The sequence below is a fragment of the Alosa sapidissima genome, chromosome 10, assembly GCF_018492685.1.
Source record: "Alosa sapidissima isolate fAloSap1 chromosome 10, fAloSap1.pri, whole genome shotgun sequence".
In the NCBI taxonomy this organism is placed as follows: domain Eukaryota; kingdom Metazoa; phylum Chordata; class Actinopteri; order Clupeiformes; family Clupeidae; genus Alosa; species Alosa sapidissima.
The window spans coordinates 7,595,596-7,611,242 of NC_055966.1; the positions used below are offsets into that span (position 1 = coordinate 7,595,596).

The 15,647-nt window shown below is 46.2% G+C and overlaps 2 protein-coding genes across 2 annotated transcripts in view; one reads left to right on the top strand and one right to left on the bottom strand.

Annotated features, from left to right (window-relative positions):
- spag1b (sperm associated antigen 1b) lies at positions 1–14,940 on the top strand. The gene is made up of 19 exons (XM_042108345.1): positions 1–135; positions 382–526; positions 686–845; positions 1,272–1,379; positions 1,542–1,615; positions 1,719–1,831; positions 1,920–2,025; positions 2,599–2,729; positions 3,064–3,170; positions 3,376–3,499; positions 4,455–4,871; positions 6,722–6,821; positions 8,945–9,097; positions 9,856–10,013; positions 10,926–11,067; positions 11,906–12,032; positions 12,201–12,362; positions 13,183–13,518; positions 14,262–14,940. Exons 2-19 carry the CDS (start codon positions 387–389, stop codon positions 14,388–14,390), a joined length of 2,787 nt encoding a protein of 928 aa, XP_041964279.1. The 5' UTR covers positions 1–135; positions 382–386; the 3' UTR covers positions 14,391–14,940.
- LOC121721433 (E3 ubiquitin-protein ligase RNF19A-like) overlaps positions 12,054–15,647 on the bottom strand; it is a 24,078-nt gene continuing 20,484 nt past the window's right edge. Inside the window, exon 11 of the transcript XR_006034825.1 lies at positions 12,054–12,192. The gene's annotated coding sequence lies outside the window, so the exon portion shown is untranslated. The remainder of the gene's footprint in view (positions 12,193–15,647) is intronic.

Genomic DNA, 15,647 nt, shown 5'->3' on the forward strand with positions numbered 1-15,647 from the left:
CATGGAAACATCACGCGGTGTTGATACTTCTTCGGTTGTGCTTTGCAGAAGCTAAACACTTTTGTCTGTTTTGAATACATTTTTTTGTATTTTCAGCCACAATATAAGCCAATATAAACATTAACACTTGGCAAGGTAAGGGATATACACTCCGTATTTGCCTGTCTAACTTAACGTCCTAGATAGCAAGAGAGGCGTATGGAAGGCTAACGTAACGTTTCAAGCAAAGTTAGCTATCGATAGCACGGCTTTACCTAATAGAAGCTAGTTGTAACGTTAACGTCATGGTTGGGTTATCATTAATGTGTAATTTTAGTGCTTCTAGTTAGTTATATGTCGCTGTTTAACTAACACACAACCTGTCCTTTTTCATTTGAATAGCTACCATGAGTGCCGAAATAGTGAACGGTTTGCTGAATACAGAAGTGATCAATTCAAGCAAGATTCCAGTAGAGCATCTGGATTATGACTATATTCAGAAGTGCACTGATGTCGGGTACCTGGAAAAGATTTTAAAAGTCCTCAGGTACAGTATGTCTGTGTTGTGAAGCAAGCTGCTTCGAGTTTTTATTGCTATGCTTCATCTAAATAAAGAAAATAACACGTACTGAGTTCCTCAGAGCTAGTGGTAGTAGGCCTACCTGGTATATGCCTACTTTTCACTATCCTAAATTATTTAATTAAGGTCTGGAGAAGAAGGCATTTACCCACATCTCATTGATTTCTGTGAGAAACATGTTGAGAAGCTGAACCCTAGGAGCCGTGCCCTACGAAAAGACAAACCTGCAGCATCAGCTGCATCTCTCCCCAAAGATGAATGGAGCCAGATTTCAGAGGAACTCGAGGTCGTTCTACATGATGGATATTAAACACACACACACACACACACACACACATACATTTGCACCCAATCCCTCTCATGCACAGGTTCACTCACATAGATTTGCACATTTCCCATTAATTCTCAAAATGTTTTGAGACATTGAACCAATGTCAAGAATTGTACGCATATTTCTTACCATCACTTTCCTTTGATACTGTTTATAGATGTTTTTGACAAAGAACATTGTTTGTGTGTGTGTGTGTCTGTGTGTGTGTGTGTAGTGAATAAATGGTTAGGATATGTCAAACATAACGTCACACCACATTGTCACAACTTATTTCCACTTGAAACTCATTTCTCTCATTTCCACTTGAAAAGGTTTTGCACTGGGTACCCTAATGTGTTTCATTGATGTGGATGAAGTGACCCATGTGTGTGCTTTGGACAGAGCTGGGAGACAGAGATGAGGGCGGGTGAGGTGCAGCTCAAACAGCTCCCCTTGTTCGGTGACGAGGAGAATGTGCCACCCATCCGAGGCTCAAACTGCTCTGTTCAGGTGAGCCTTTGTCTTCCGCTATGTTCAGGAGAGCAATGGGGGAGCTAAGGAAATTAGCACATAAAAACAGACCTTAGAGATCACTCTGCAAATGCGAGGTAGTTGTTAGAGGTAGACCCCTCTTTTCTGCTTGTAATGGGCAAATCTCATACTGTTGAACAGAGCACATCTGCTAGCGGTGTAAAAAAGAACAAAAACAAGGCTCCTTGTCCACGTGACTATAAGGACTGGGACAAGTAAGTCAGACATCTTAAATCTCTCCTCTTGTCTCAACACAGATGTTGTGCATATAAAGGTTTATTAACCCATACTCATTATTATTACTATTATTTTTTGCAGATTTGATGTGGAGAAAGAATGTGCTAAAGTTGATGAGGTGGTCACTAATGACTCAGCCCGCACCGTCATCAACCACAGCCATCCAAAAATTAAAACAAATCTGCACACAAGTGGTGAAATTGAATATCAATTTAACAACTAAATTCTATGATCTATGTTTAAAAGTGTGGTGTATACAAAGTTGTTTCTTACATATTTCAGTGCTGACAGAGCAGGAAAAGGTTGTTTTAGCAAACCGCGAGAAGGACAAGGGCAATGAGGCTTTTAAAACTGGTGACTATGAGGAGGCATTGGCATATTACTCAAGGTTTGTCCAACACTATTGTCAGCATTGTTAATACACATTTACATAATACATAATTACAGCATACGTGCTGCTGTGAGGTCATGTATGAAGGTATGGAAAAACCCGCACACAAAATGGCCACCATACCACCACACAATAGGATTATTTATTAATTTGTTTATTTTAATATTTTTTACTGAGTGATGTCTCAAGCCCACAGGCTCTTCCTCAGACTTCGGATAACAACATTCCTAATTCGAATGATTTGTAACAGATGTCAGATGTCATGGGTTTTGGGACTGTGGATATTTAAGATGGCATTTCTCTGTTGTTATCAGAAGTCTGAGTAAGACCTTATGAGTTAAAACATCACTGAAAAAGAGATCTTATGTGTGCGTCTGGTGTTTGTGTGTAAGTTTTGTTTTTGTTTTTCAAACTCTTCAATTAGTTATTTTACCACATTGTATCTGTTGTAATGCCCTATCATGCTTTTCAACGTAAAACTGACCATAAAACTAACCAATTCCTAATATCAGTTATCAAATGGGAATGATGAGAAGGGATAGGGCATTATTGATGATGTCCTGTCTGCAGGAGTCTGTCGATATTACCAACAGTCGCTGCATACAACAACCGAGCCCAGGCGGAGATCAAACTGCAGAACTGGCACAAGGCCCTCAGCGACTGCCAGAAGGTCCTGGAGCTGGAGCCAGCCAATGCCAAAGGTAAGCCCAGAAACTTATACTGACCTTGCTAAAGGGTTCAGACTGTTCCCGTCTTAGAATATTAGACGGTTCCCTTCTCAGAATATTTGCTGTTGTCTTGTTGTTTTCATTGTACATCAAATGTGTGTGTAAGAGAATTGTTACAATCAAAAAAATATATTGTAAAAGTAAATAACACTTCTAATAGACTGACAATCTAGCATATGTAATAGACATAACAATGTAAGTGCTGTACCTATTATGTAGTAGGTGGACCTGCAGTGTAGTTAGTGGGGCTGATAGCCCTATAGTACTATTGATGGCTCTATAGTGAGATGGCTGTGTGGATGTGCAGGTCTGTTGCGTCGTGCCACTGTGCAGAAGCACCTTGGAAACCTTCAGCTGGCCGTTGATGATGTCAACGCTGTTCTACACATAGAGCCTCATAATGAGATTGCAAAGGTAAACATGTCCTCTTACACGAAAGGCAATCATTCTAAAATTAGTGAAGTTTACATGAGTCTGACATAGACAGGATTTTTATCACCCTTCATAGCCACCAGATGGCAGTAAACCCTCATAACATTTATCCCCATTGTCATAGTTGTCACTGTCACCAATGTATTTAATAAAATGTATAACAATGATAAGTCAATTATTCCTCTAGAAACTTCTGAATGAGCTGAGTAAGAAGATGGCTGAAAGAGTTCCTGAGAAGCCAGCTAAGAGACAGAAAATGCTCATAGAAGAAATTGAGGAGGAAGAGGAGGAGAAAGAGCACGAGGCCAGGGGTGAGTGTTTTGGTCTGAGTCAGACCGACTCATGACTGCAGTATTTCCTGTTCAGCTTTCGCGGTTCAGACAGTAACCTCTGCCGCCTTTCTGTGCAGTCTGTGCATGTTTACATGCCTCTGTTAATTCACACTAGCCCAAGGCATCCTCCATTCCACATGCCTCATGAAGCAAGGCTAATGTTTTCAAGATGGAGTTTCATCTTTAAAACAGGAAATGCTGTGATGAGCTTAAATAGGCAGCATTTTAATCCAGTCTAAGTGATTTGTTGAGTTGAGAAAATGCAATTTTTGAAAGCAATTTAACACGCCAGGCAGTTAAGATACAAAAGAAAGCTGCCATTGGTGCTACCAAAAAAAAAGCAAATAGGGATATTGGGCGTTGTTCACAAAGTCTCTGGAAATACTCTCTTACACACACACACACACACACACACACACACACACACACACAGTGATTTTCCTGCTCTACCTCCCAGTCCTCCAGCAGAAGGGCTAGCTGTGGGATTTAGCCACTAATCCAACAGCAGGCTCACTCACACCAATGGCCTCTGCTAGCACTAATGTAGCCACTAGACTAGAGCACTAGCCTCTCTTCACCACACAACACAAGTAAATTGTCTATCCAGCGGTATGTGTCAAAACTAACAGGCCTGGTCGTGTTCCTGGTGCCGCCCTCCCCCCGCTTCTTGCATGTGTGAGGCTCACAGAAGTGCCTGCCCAGAACTCCCTCCGAAAGATTTTCTCCCTGCGTCAGACCCCTCCCCCTCCCTTCTCTCTTCTCTCTTCTCTTCCCTTTCCGACCTCTCGCTTCTCTCGCTCTCCCTCCCCCTACTGTGATGTAATCGCTAACTGCACTAAGCACTCTTTCCTCCCTCCCTCTCTCTCTCTTTCTCTTTCTCTCTCCCCCTCTCTCTCTCTCTCTCTCTCCCTCTCTCGCTCTCTGTCTCACGCAGACGGTGCAGTTGACAGCAGCAGTCGTCAGAGAGCGGGTGGGGAGAGCTGCGCGGCGGCCGCTACCGGAGAGGAGAGAGGCGACATGGGCAACGCGCAGAAGAAGCCCCACGGCCGGGGCGATGGCGGAGGGGGAGGCAGGGGGGGCTGCAGCGCCGACAAGTACACGGTCACGCCGCCCAAGGGAGAGGAGGGGGCCAGGAAAGGGCTGGCCAACGGCAACAGCGCCGCTCACCAGGCAGAGAAAGCCGACCGAGAGCGAGCGGAGCAGAGTAAGGTCAACCTGGACGCGCCGGCCGGGAACCTACCACCGCGGCTGGCCCGCCTCAAGAATGAAGGCAACCACCTCTTTAAGAACGGACAGTTTGGGGATGCTATTGGAAAGTACTCTCAGGCTATCGACGGCTACACTGAAGCAGGTAGCACACACACCCCTCCCCTCCTCTCCCCCTGCTAAGATAATCCTTGTGTGTGTGTTGGCACTTATGAGACCGAACGCAGTTGACTTTGAGCTAGGGGTGTGGGAATGAATGAAAGAGGTCTGATGCTGTGGTTCATTCTTGGGTAATTGGAGGAGAAGTTGTGACATGTTATGAGGAATTAATCTGATCCTGGTTATTTTTAGAGTGGACTTTCCTAACAAATCAATTAAGAGGGAGTATCTTCTGTGAAAGATTTTAAACCACATTCCAGCTTGTCTGGTCCGAGCAGTGAAGCACTAAAACCAATTCAAAGGTTGAGTTTAGTACTGGCTGTAAATATTATATTGCCACATATTTCAGAGGATGCATGACCAGTGGAGAGTCCATTGGATGTAACCTGCGTTCAATGACAGCTTTGTGACCTTTTGAGCTCCTGGTTTGTGCTTCTACGATAATAATAGGAGGTTTTACATGGAAAAGTATTTGGACATATGGCTTACTGAGCCTGTGGGGATGTGAAGTGAAGCATTTCTTTCCTGCTGGCACAGTCCCATCTGGTGAAAAAACAGCTATTTTTATTTATTTATTTATTTGCCTGGGCTTTTATGTATTTATTTATTTATTTCCTGGAGTCGTCTCCTCCTGAGCCTGAGTCAGGAATACATGCTCGGGCGCTGCGGTTCTCCCTCGGTTCATGTGACTCCTGACCACGCAGCGTGAAATTAGACCGCGCAGCACAACGCGGCCCATGGAAACCGCAACCATAAATCTGCCCCCCCTGTGCCGCCCACTCTCCCTTCATCAATACCCATCAGCCCCTTCTCCCCACACCACACACTCCTGGCATTCTCAGACTTGCCCTCTAATTTGTTAAGCCTCTCCTTATCCGTCTGGAGTGAGTGGCATGAGAGCATGGGAGTGTTTAAGAACCTCCATCTTTTTTATCCAGAGACACTTCATATCTACCAGACAGGCTGGTAGGAACGCCATTGACGCAAGAGGGCACAGTATTTTGCCGTGAATGTTTGCATGGCAAAACGTACGGCCACGACCAAACTGGTTTGACAAGCAGGAGGAGGTGCAGCTGCAGTCACAGCGTAAGCAGACCTGCCCCTCAGGTTGTGTGTGCTTGAGGGTAGGGACACGTGTGAGCACACACACACACACACACACACACACACACACACACACCACACACAGACACACACACGCAGACACACATACACAAACACACACACACACTGAATCATCTGCCTCTTTCTGTTCAGACTCAGCGCTTAGTCGTTGAAGCAGAGTCCTGAATCCTGGAGGTCAGCTCCTGACGGCTTCGGTCCGCAGTCATACAGAAGTGCTGTTTTTTAGTAAATTAGTGATTTGTTTTTTTATTGTTTAGTTGGGTGGTTGGGTGGTCGGGCGTTATTCTGAGGTCAAAGCTGGCCCAGCTGTGTCCAGGACCCCAAGGAGACAGTTGAGCTGGGTTCCTCTGCACAGCATCAGGCCCTGCTGTGCTGCAGAGCTCAGGACCTCCTCCCTCTCCTCCTCCCACCCCTCCTTCCACTCCTCCTCCTCCTCCTTCTATCCTTTTAGTTAACATTCAGGCTATTATCCAAAAGGCATTCCCTGCAGTGCTGCCAGTTCATTTCAGGACACAGACGCAAGGATGCACAGCCTCTATTTAAGAGAGAGATGGCCGACTGATATCTCACAGTACCTCCCTGATATTACTTTGAAGTCATGTTGGCGTACAGCTGAGTCAGACATGATTAGCTGGGGTGGATTGTTTGTTTATTTGTTTGCTTGTGTATTAAATGTCATTGTTTATTTGTATGTTTACTCACCCTGTGTAGGCGTTGACAGTCCAGAGGACCTCTGTATCCTGTACTCCAATAGAGCTGCCTGCTACCTTAAAGATGGGAACAGTTCAGACTGTATTACAGACTGCACAAAGTAAGGCTCACCACACACACACACACACGTACACGCACACACACACACACACACGCAGGCACACACGCATACATACAACCACACACACACACACACAAACACACACACACACACACACACACACACGCACGCTCAGGCACGCACGCACACATACAACCACACACACACAACCACACGCAAGGGTGAAGAGGAACAGGGAATTTGAGGGGAAGCCAAGGTGTTTTGAAATGTGGGGTAAAGGTTTCAGCATTTTATTATCAGACAGACAGATCAGACTTACAGTGACATGTCAGACTCATTTTCTAGCTTGATACCAAACAGATTTAGATTTCCTTCTGTGGATATACAGATGTATATTAGAGATTGTTGTGGATGTATGAGGATTGTGGTACCTTGGGAATATTCAGTCACTCAACTCAGTTTCAGTTGATATTTTAGCAAATTGCACATTACAGCTCTCCCTTTCCATGCACTCTGTTGATGGGACTAAAATGATTAGTCATAATCATATTGGTAAAGTGTTATTTCTTGTTAACCTTCATAGTTATCCAAAAATAAATCTGCGTCTTTTATAATGGCTATAATCCTAGTGGTGGTGAGTAGGCTCCGAACAGAATGCAAAAAGGATGGGGGTCACCCAACACGTCTGCACAACACTGTAAATTGTAGCATGTAGATTGTTAAGCCATTATAAAAATGTCCTGAGTGGATTACTCGGTCTCTTGGGTATTTTGTACCTTTTGAGTGTGAGCGTATAAAACTTGTACAAACACACAACTGATAGCCTAATAATGTTGCACTGGTGCTGGCTGGGCTGGAATACCCCACTCTCACTCTTTCTCTCTCTCTCTCAAAACGGAGTGTGCCTCTGCTGAGTGGCATTGTGGGTAAACCTCTTACCTTTGGGTTAGAGTACAAGGCTGAATGGAGAACCAGAGATTAGGCACACACACACATACGCGCACACACACACACACACACACACACACAGCAGACACAACCTGCACATTGCCTGAGACTAGCAGGGTACAAAAAGTTTTCCAATTCACACAATCCACAGAGATACAGGACGAGTGCTCTCTGTGACACCCAAGGCGTTCCCAAGCAAAGAGTGTGCAGCTATTTGTGTTCATGAGAGATATTGTATGTAAAGATAGTTCTGTCACCATCATGATATTAAAGTTGATGATTAACTGTCATACAAATGATTGTGATGAACTATATTATTGTCTCTTTCTCTTATCATTGTATGCCTCTATTGTAGCCTTATCATAGATTAATAACACACTTATATCTTTAAAAAGATAACCAGTTATGGGCATTGAACATTGGAATGAAAGTGCATTTCTGTTTGCCTTTTAGACTTTGCAAGTGGGAAATATAACGTAAATAACTATTTCAAAATACACAGTCTATTAATGAAATATAATGAAAGTCGTCCACGTAAGATACCATGGGCATAGTGATGAAAATATGACATTTTTGTTAGTTTTATTCAGCTGTTTTTATACAGATAAATTGAAACGACTATTCTCAATAATTGTGATTAGGCGATTATGTAATAACTGTGACAGGCCTAGGTGTAGGTCTGCTCAAATCTGTACTCATTTGCATTTGTAGTCCACATACTGTAAAGAATATTTCAGACAGATTGAGAGACACAGAGAATGCAACCCTGTTTGTGTATTTCTGTCAGATTGCGGGTGTGTGCATGCGGGATTTGAGCTCCGAGCTGAGGATTAACAACTAGCAGAGAAAGCCAGTTTTACCCATTTTTATATAACGTCCATTTAAGCCTCATCATGATGTTTTCCCATGTCTTACTGACCCGGCCGTGCGCTACAAAGGGGGGGTCAGCAGAGAGGCAGCAGTTTGAAGTGGACGCTGTTTTGGGCAAACGCTCATCTGTCACCCGTTCAAGTGACAGTGGTGGCATCTGAGCAGTGTTGAGTCAAGCCACTCAGACACCAATACACGCAGGCCAGCGCATGAATGCGAGTTAGAGTTTAAGCAGTCTCAGTTGCATTTGTGTCACACACATACACACACACACACACACACACACACACACACTCTTGAATAGGGCCTTGATTGATCCCCTCTTCCTGTTCTATTAATACCAGGTCCTTGGAGCTGCAGCCGTTCTCGCTGAAGCCGCTGCTAAGGAGAGCCATGGCTTACGAGTCGCTGGAGCGCTACCGGAATGCCTACGTCGACTACAAGACCGTGTTGCAGATCGACATTGGCACCCAGGCTGCTCACGACAGCGTCAACAGGTACTAGGCCCCAACCCACAAGCCACTGCAGAGGCATGAGACCAATCTGTGCTGGTGGTCACAGGTCGCTTCCGCCAATGTTTTTACCAAGCTTGTATCTATGTCACACCGGCTCTGTGGAGAATGGAGATACTCACTTGGCCAGAAGCCTGGTCTGGTCTCAGCTGCTGTGTGGGAGTATGAAAGCAAGTGTGTAAGAAGTGTTTCTCATTGTGAATGAGCCGTCAGCTTAGTTCCTACTCACAACATGTTATTAAGCTCATACAGTCAACCTCACCCCACCCCACACACACACACACACATACACATACACGCACATACACACACACACAGACACACACACACACATACACACACGCACCCCTCCCCCATCTTGTCAAGCTCTCTGGACCCACGCAGCCCGACTGAATTAGTGAGCTCAGGACTCAGGAGTCAATCTCTCAACGCCACAAACGTCCAGGAGTGATTAGCCGCCGTCACGGACAGAACTGCCTGCTGTCCTCAACGAGGCTATTTGAGGAGCAGCCTTGTGTGTGTGTGTGAGAGAGAGAGAGAGAGAGAGAGAGAGAGAGAGAGAGAGTGAGAAAGAGAGAGAGATAGAGAAAGAGAGAGAGGGTATTATGCAAGCATGTACAAGGATAACATCCACAGGATAAAAACGGTGTTTCTGTCCCCCTCCCCCCTCCTCTGTCTCTGTCTTTGTCTTTGTCTTTCCCTCCTATTGTGTGTGTGTGTGTGTGTGTGTGTGATTATGTAAGGATCACCCGGATGCTGATTGAGCAGGACGGCCCCGAGTGGCGGGAGAAGCTTCCGGAGATCCCCATGGTGCCCCTGTCGGCCCAGCAGCACCGCAGAGAGGAGCCGCCCAGCGCCGAGGAGGCCCAGGCACGGGCAGAGCGCGCCACCCAGGAGGCCGGTCAGTCCCCACTCCACACCTCCCCTAATCAGCCCACCCTGCTTTGACGGGTGTCGCTGTGGTAACCAGAGAGCATATAGTATGTGGTGTATGTATAGTGACTGACGAGGAAGGCGTGTTAAAAATCACAGTCATTAATGTGAGTGACTGAATACAATGAACACAGTGCATTACTCGGTATTGAGGTTGTCAAGAGTACACTATGAAATACTACAAACTATAACAGTTGGTGGTGGTTTCTCAACCACAAACAGTAGATTAATGCAGATCAAATGAAAGCAGATAAAAGTTCTGTACGGAGCTCATAAACATGTTTAGTACTTCCCACAGACTTCCCACAGGGCCTCAAAAAAGGCCAATGTATTTTTTTTATATCTACAGTTCTATTTTAGTAATTAAAAAGATGAATGGTGTAATTATCCAAATGAAGGTCTCAGGGTAGCCTCGCTCTGTTTTTTGTGTCAAGAAAGTAATTTAGGTGAAAGAGGCAAAGCTGCAGCATTCCCTGACCAAGCGCTTTCCCCTAAAGCCCCAGGGCTGGACTGGCTGCACTTATGTTGAAATCTCCCGTTTGGAGAAAAACAGCTCTGGCAGCTTTTAGTCAGCGCTCACCGTCGGCACCATTGATTGTCCGCCTCACGGTGACAAACGGCTCACTTCCTGTGGCTTGGAACTCTGGGAAATAGCTAGCGCTCAGAGCTGAGGTCGGGCAGTCAGAGAGAGAAACGGGCTGTTGGCCCAGCGGTCGTTTTTTTCGAGAAAGAGGGCGCGAGCCTTCAGGACTATTGATTTCGGTTTTTCGGTAACAACTGAAAACGAAACTCTCCATGCAGAAGCACAGACCCAGAGTGTTCCCCGCGTCTCTCTCTCTTGTTTCTGTGCCGCTGATGGACTTCTGCTTTTTCTTTTCAGCCCGGAAAGCAGAAGCACGCTTCACACTCTTCAAGTCCGACGGAAACGAGTTTGTGAAGAAAGGCCGGTATGAGGAAGCAGTGGGAAAGTACAGCGAATGCCTTAAACTGAAGTCCAACGAGTGCGCCATCTACACCAACAGGTACCCACACACACACACACACACACACACACACACACACACGCTGCATCAGATAAACCCAGCCATCTGTAGATCTCTCATGCAGATTGATAAAGCAGTCATTTCCCTGTCTGCGTCGCTAATGGGCTGAATCAGGCTGCGTCCACCTGATCCCTCCACCTGTCCTCTCGGGCTCTCGCTTTCTTTGTTGGCGCTCTAAAAATAGCAGCTGTGTGTTGTGTCCTGGTGAGAGAGGGGTGAGAGAGGGGTGGGGCCTGAGTATGTCCGGCCCTCCCAAGGCCTGCTTAATCCACCTCCGCACGCCTATTATATCAGTGACTGTGAGGAGTGACTGTGTATGTTTGTGTGTGTGTGTGTGTGTGTGTGTTTATGGAGGAAAGGCTATTCACATGAGTCACCGGCAACACCTTTGTTTTGGCGTCCTGAGTGGGTTGACGGATTCTGTGTACAGCTTGCTGTTGCGCCTGTGTGTGTATGTGCAGTACACACCAAGGCCAAACAAAGAGCGGCACAACAGATGACGAGGGAAAGGGTCATTTTTTTCCACACAACACCCTTGGAGCTGATTTCTTTCCACACAACACCCTTGGAGCTTGGATTTTCCATAAGCACAGCCAAGCCATGGGTTCCTGATAGTTAGGAAACATCCTTCAATCTAGATGGCAGTTTAACCCACTGGACATTTTGATTTTGTCTTATCAAGGTTCGCAAATAGGTCACAACTCCCTGACTTTGATGCCTATTTACCTGAGTATTTCTGATTGCTCCACTATGATCAGTTTATGAGTGTCACTACAGTTTGTAACTGCCCCGCCCTGATCCCTTGTTTGTGTTGCAGAGCTCTGTGTTTTGTGAAACTTGATCGTTTTGCGGAAGCCAAGCAGGACTGTGATGCGGCCCTGGCCCTGGAGCCCGAGAACAAGAAGGCCTTCTACAGACGAGCACTGGCCAACAAGGGCCTCAAGGTGCCTCATCACACCAGTGCTTTATGGCATACAAATTTTATGCAAGCAAGCATGCATTTATAGTTGTTATACCTGTTATACCTTTCTTATATCAATCTTCATTTCAATCTTCATGTATGCCTAAATGTGTGTGTGTGTGTGTGTGTGTGTGTGTGTGTGTTTGTTCAGGACTACCTGGCCTGCAGTACGGACCTGCAGGAGGTGCTGCGTCTGGACTCCAGCGTGGCGGAGGCTGAGCGGGAGCTGCAGGAGGTGACCGAGCTGCTCAGGCAGAGTCTGGCGGCCGCCGCCTCCCCGGGGAAAGCCCGGCGGAGCGTCCCCATCACAGAGGTGGGCCTCCACTGGACACTGAGCACACGTGCCACTCACTCAGCCAACCGCCATCTCAGTGCTGACTGGAGTTACACCATTTTAGTGTAAAACTTAAACCCTTACTGACCGCCAACAGACTCATCTAGATTAAAAAAAATGACTGGTATGGATTCCATGTGGATAAAATGGAGAGATGATTCCACAGGCAGTAGAGTGCTCTGGGCCAGATACAGGTCTGACTAGGGCCAGACTGACTGGTTCAAGGCCAGATCAGGGCCAGACAACTAGCATGTTTACCCCCACTTTGTCTGCTACAGCTAAAACCACACACACACAATTTGTGAAACCCCAGCTCTATTCAAGAATTTTGTGAAAAATGATGTGTTTTTTTAGTAGATGTGATGCAGTTATTAACTATTTCTGAGGAATGGTCTTAAAGGTGCTCTAAGCGATGCTGGGTAACGTCACTTCTGTTGACGTTCAAACAAAACAGAAAGCTAGCTCGCTACTCCCTCCCCCTCCCTCCTGTGCAATTGAAACTCTCCTAAACACGCATCTCGTCTGTGAGTTTGTTATGTTTTTATGGGCAAGGTTTGCTCAAGTTGTTTTGTGGCTGTTTTTGGAGCCTGGGTTGTATACAGAGATCACGTTTTTTTACAGTGTATTCAGGACACAGGCAGCTAGCGGATGGTGAGGTAATGTTTGCTGTAAGTGGCAAAAAATGTTTTAGCCTTAACAATGTATGACCTCACTTAGATCACCTTTAAATACCCACCCAAATGTGCTAATGAACAGCACCGTAACCATGGCAACTTTACTCTACTGTCTCCTCCTCCAGGTCGACGACACAGAAGAAGCCGCCACCAAAAAGCAGGACACCACAACAGAACAGAACCATGTGGACCAAGCCAAGTCGATCGCCATCACCCAGCCCGCCAACGCCTATGAGTTTGGACAGGCTTTGAGTGTAGCCCGTTCCCATGACGATACGGCAGCCTGCGCCGAGCTCCTCCGCTTGGTCGCCCCGGAAACGCTCCCGTCTTACGTGAGCACCTATCTGGACGGTCACACCCTTGCTTTCATTATGCAGGCGCTGGACGATCACCTCTTGGACAAAGAGCCCGGCCTGGTGTACCAGCACCTCAACCACCTCCACACAGCGGAGCGCTTCTCGGTACGTATCTCTGTCCTCCCATGGTTCTCCTGCTGACCAGAGCAAGCCTTCAGCTGGGAGCCATGGATCTGGAACAAGTTTGTTTGGTGATGGTTTTGCAAGTTATTTGGATCCAGGGGTTCCACAACAGGAAACATGTAGGCAGATTTGGAAAGAATGGTTTCTGGTAACCAAATTGAAAACGGGATATTTACTCTGTTATAGCAAGGTATGCTGTAGTTCTGCAAGGCTTAAAACATCATCCACTGACATTCCCTGCGTCATCCACTGACATTCCCTGCATCATCCACTGACATTCCCTGCATCATCCACTGACATTCCCTGCATTATTCCCTGCATCATCCACTGACATTCCCTGCGTCATCCACTGACATTCCCTGCATTATTCCCTGCATCATCCACTGACATTCCCTGCATTATCCACTGACATTCCCTGCATCATCCACTGACATTCCCTGCCCACACCTGAACTCCTGGAGATTATGATTTGTGTGTAATTCTTTGCTTTATCACGTACAAAGGTGACTGAATATTGACACTGATCTGGAGAATAAAATAATGATAATCTAATAAATAAAATAATCCTCCCAAGGAGTCATAAAGTTGAAGTCATAAAGCCAATGAAAAACACCCAGGAACCCTGAATCTATTTCTCATTTCCTTGAGCCAGCATCGACATTACTGAGGGCCAACCGAATGACACTGAATCTGAAAGACGACTTCTTTTATCTTTCTGTTTCCAGATGTTGCTTATGCTACTTGACAAAGACAAGCGTCGGCAGATGACTCAGCTGTTTGAGCACCTGTCAGCGGTGGAGAGCGAGGACTTCTCTCAGAACGACGTGCAGAATCTAGCGAATAAATACATCTGACCACTCCCCACGCCCTCTTGCATGTGCTTCACCACAGAGGGACCTATGCAAAACAGACCATCAAAATCCACCTAGAGCTCCTCAGATGCACCCAGAGCAATACCAGTAACTAATAACAAGACGCATCACGGCACCATAAACAAGATAACATGCATAACCACGACAGGAATTTGAGCTAACGGGACAACAAGCCGAACGTGTGGACACACTCTCGGTGGATACTACGGTGCACACCAAATGAACTTCGCCCCGGAAGAAGCCATGTTTGTGTTAAGCCATGTTGAGGAAACTCTGGTGGGGAGTGCTCGGTCAACAGGCGGAATGAGACAGACTGGACACTTATGGGACAGTGTTGTTTGTCTGGCAGTCTATGTATTCTCATGTATGGTGCAGGGTGGGGGTAAGACAGCAGTGGGGGGGGGGGGGGTTTCATCTGCTGAAAACAGCATTGGTCCTGAGTGCCAGGAAAAGAAAGAGAAGCCTTTTGCATACGATAGCACGAGTATAGCCTGGAGGGGTAAGAAAGAGGATAAGGGAAAACACACACACACACACAATTGCCGTAGTTCAGTTCATCCTTCTCATGTTCTTCTGTATTTCCACGTGGCTTCCCCTTGGCTAAGAACCTTCCATAGATCTACTACAGACCACATAGCTTACTCGGCCTCCAAAGATGCAGCCGGCACTGATCCGGGCACCCGCAAGAGTCTTTCTCGCTAGTTAGCTTAGCACGGAGGGGACAACTGTGGAGCGGTGGCGGAGTACTAGATCTATCCATAGCTACGGCTGATCAGGTGCTGGGTTCTGTTATGAGAGTACAGCACCTCCTGCAGCTCTCGGACAAGACAAGCTGACAAGAGCAAGCCTTCAGCTGGGAGCCATGGATTTGGAACAAGTTTGTTTGGTGATGGTTTTTCTGGTAACCACATTGAAAATGGGATATTTACTCTGTTATAGCAAGGTTTGCTGTAGTTCTGCAAGGCTTAAAACCACCTGAGTTCTGTTATGAGAGTACTCAGGGGGGATCGCGTAGGAGGCCATCTGGTCTTCGCATATGGTTCAGGTGTTTGGACGGCTGGGATGTGTCCGTTGTTTTCCACAATTTTTCATTTGATTTAATCTCAAGTCAACCACTTTTGAGTTAGCTCAGGCAGCCTTAAAGAGGCTGTGAAGTGATTTACCTGTATGCTTTAGTCTCAGACAGACATACCTAGGTACTGTAGTAGGTAAACCCAGTAAGACTCTATGGGGATGACA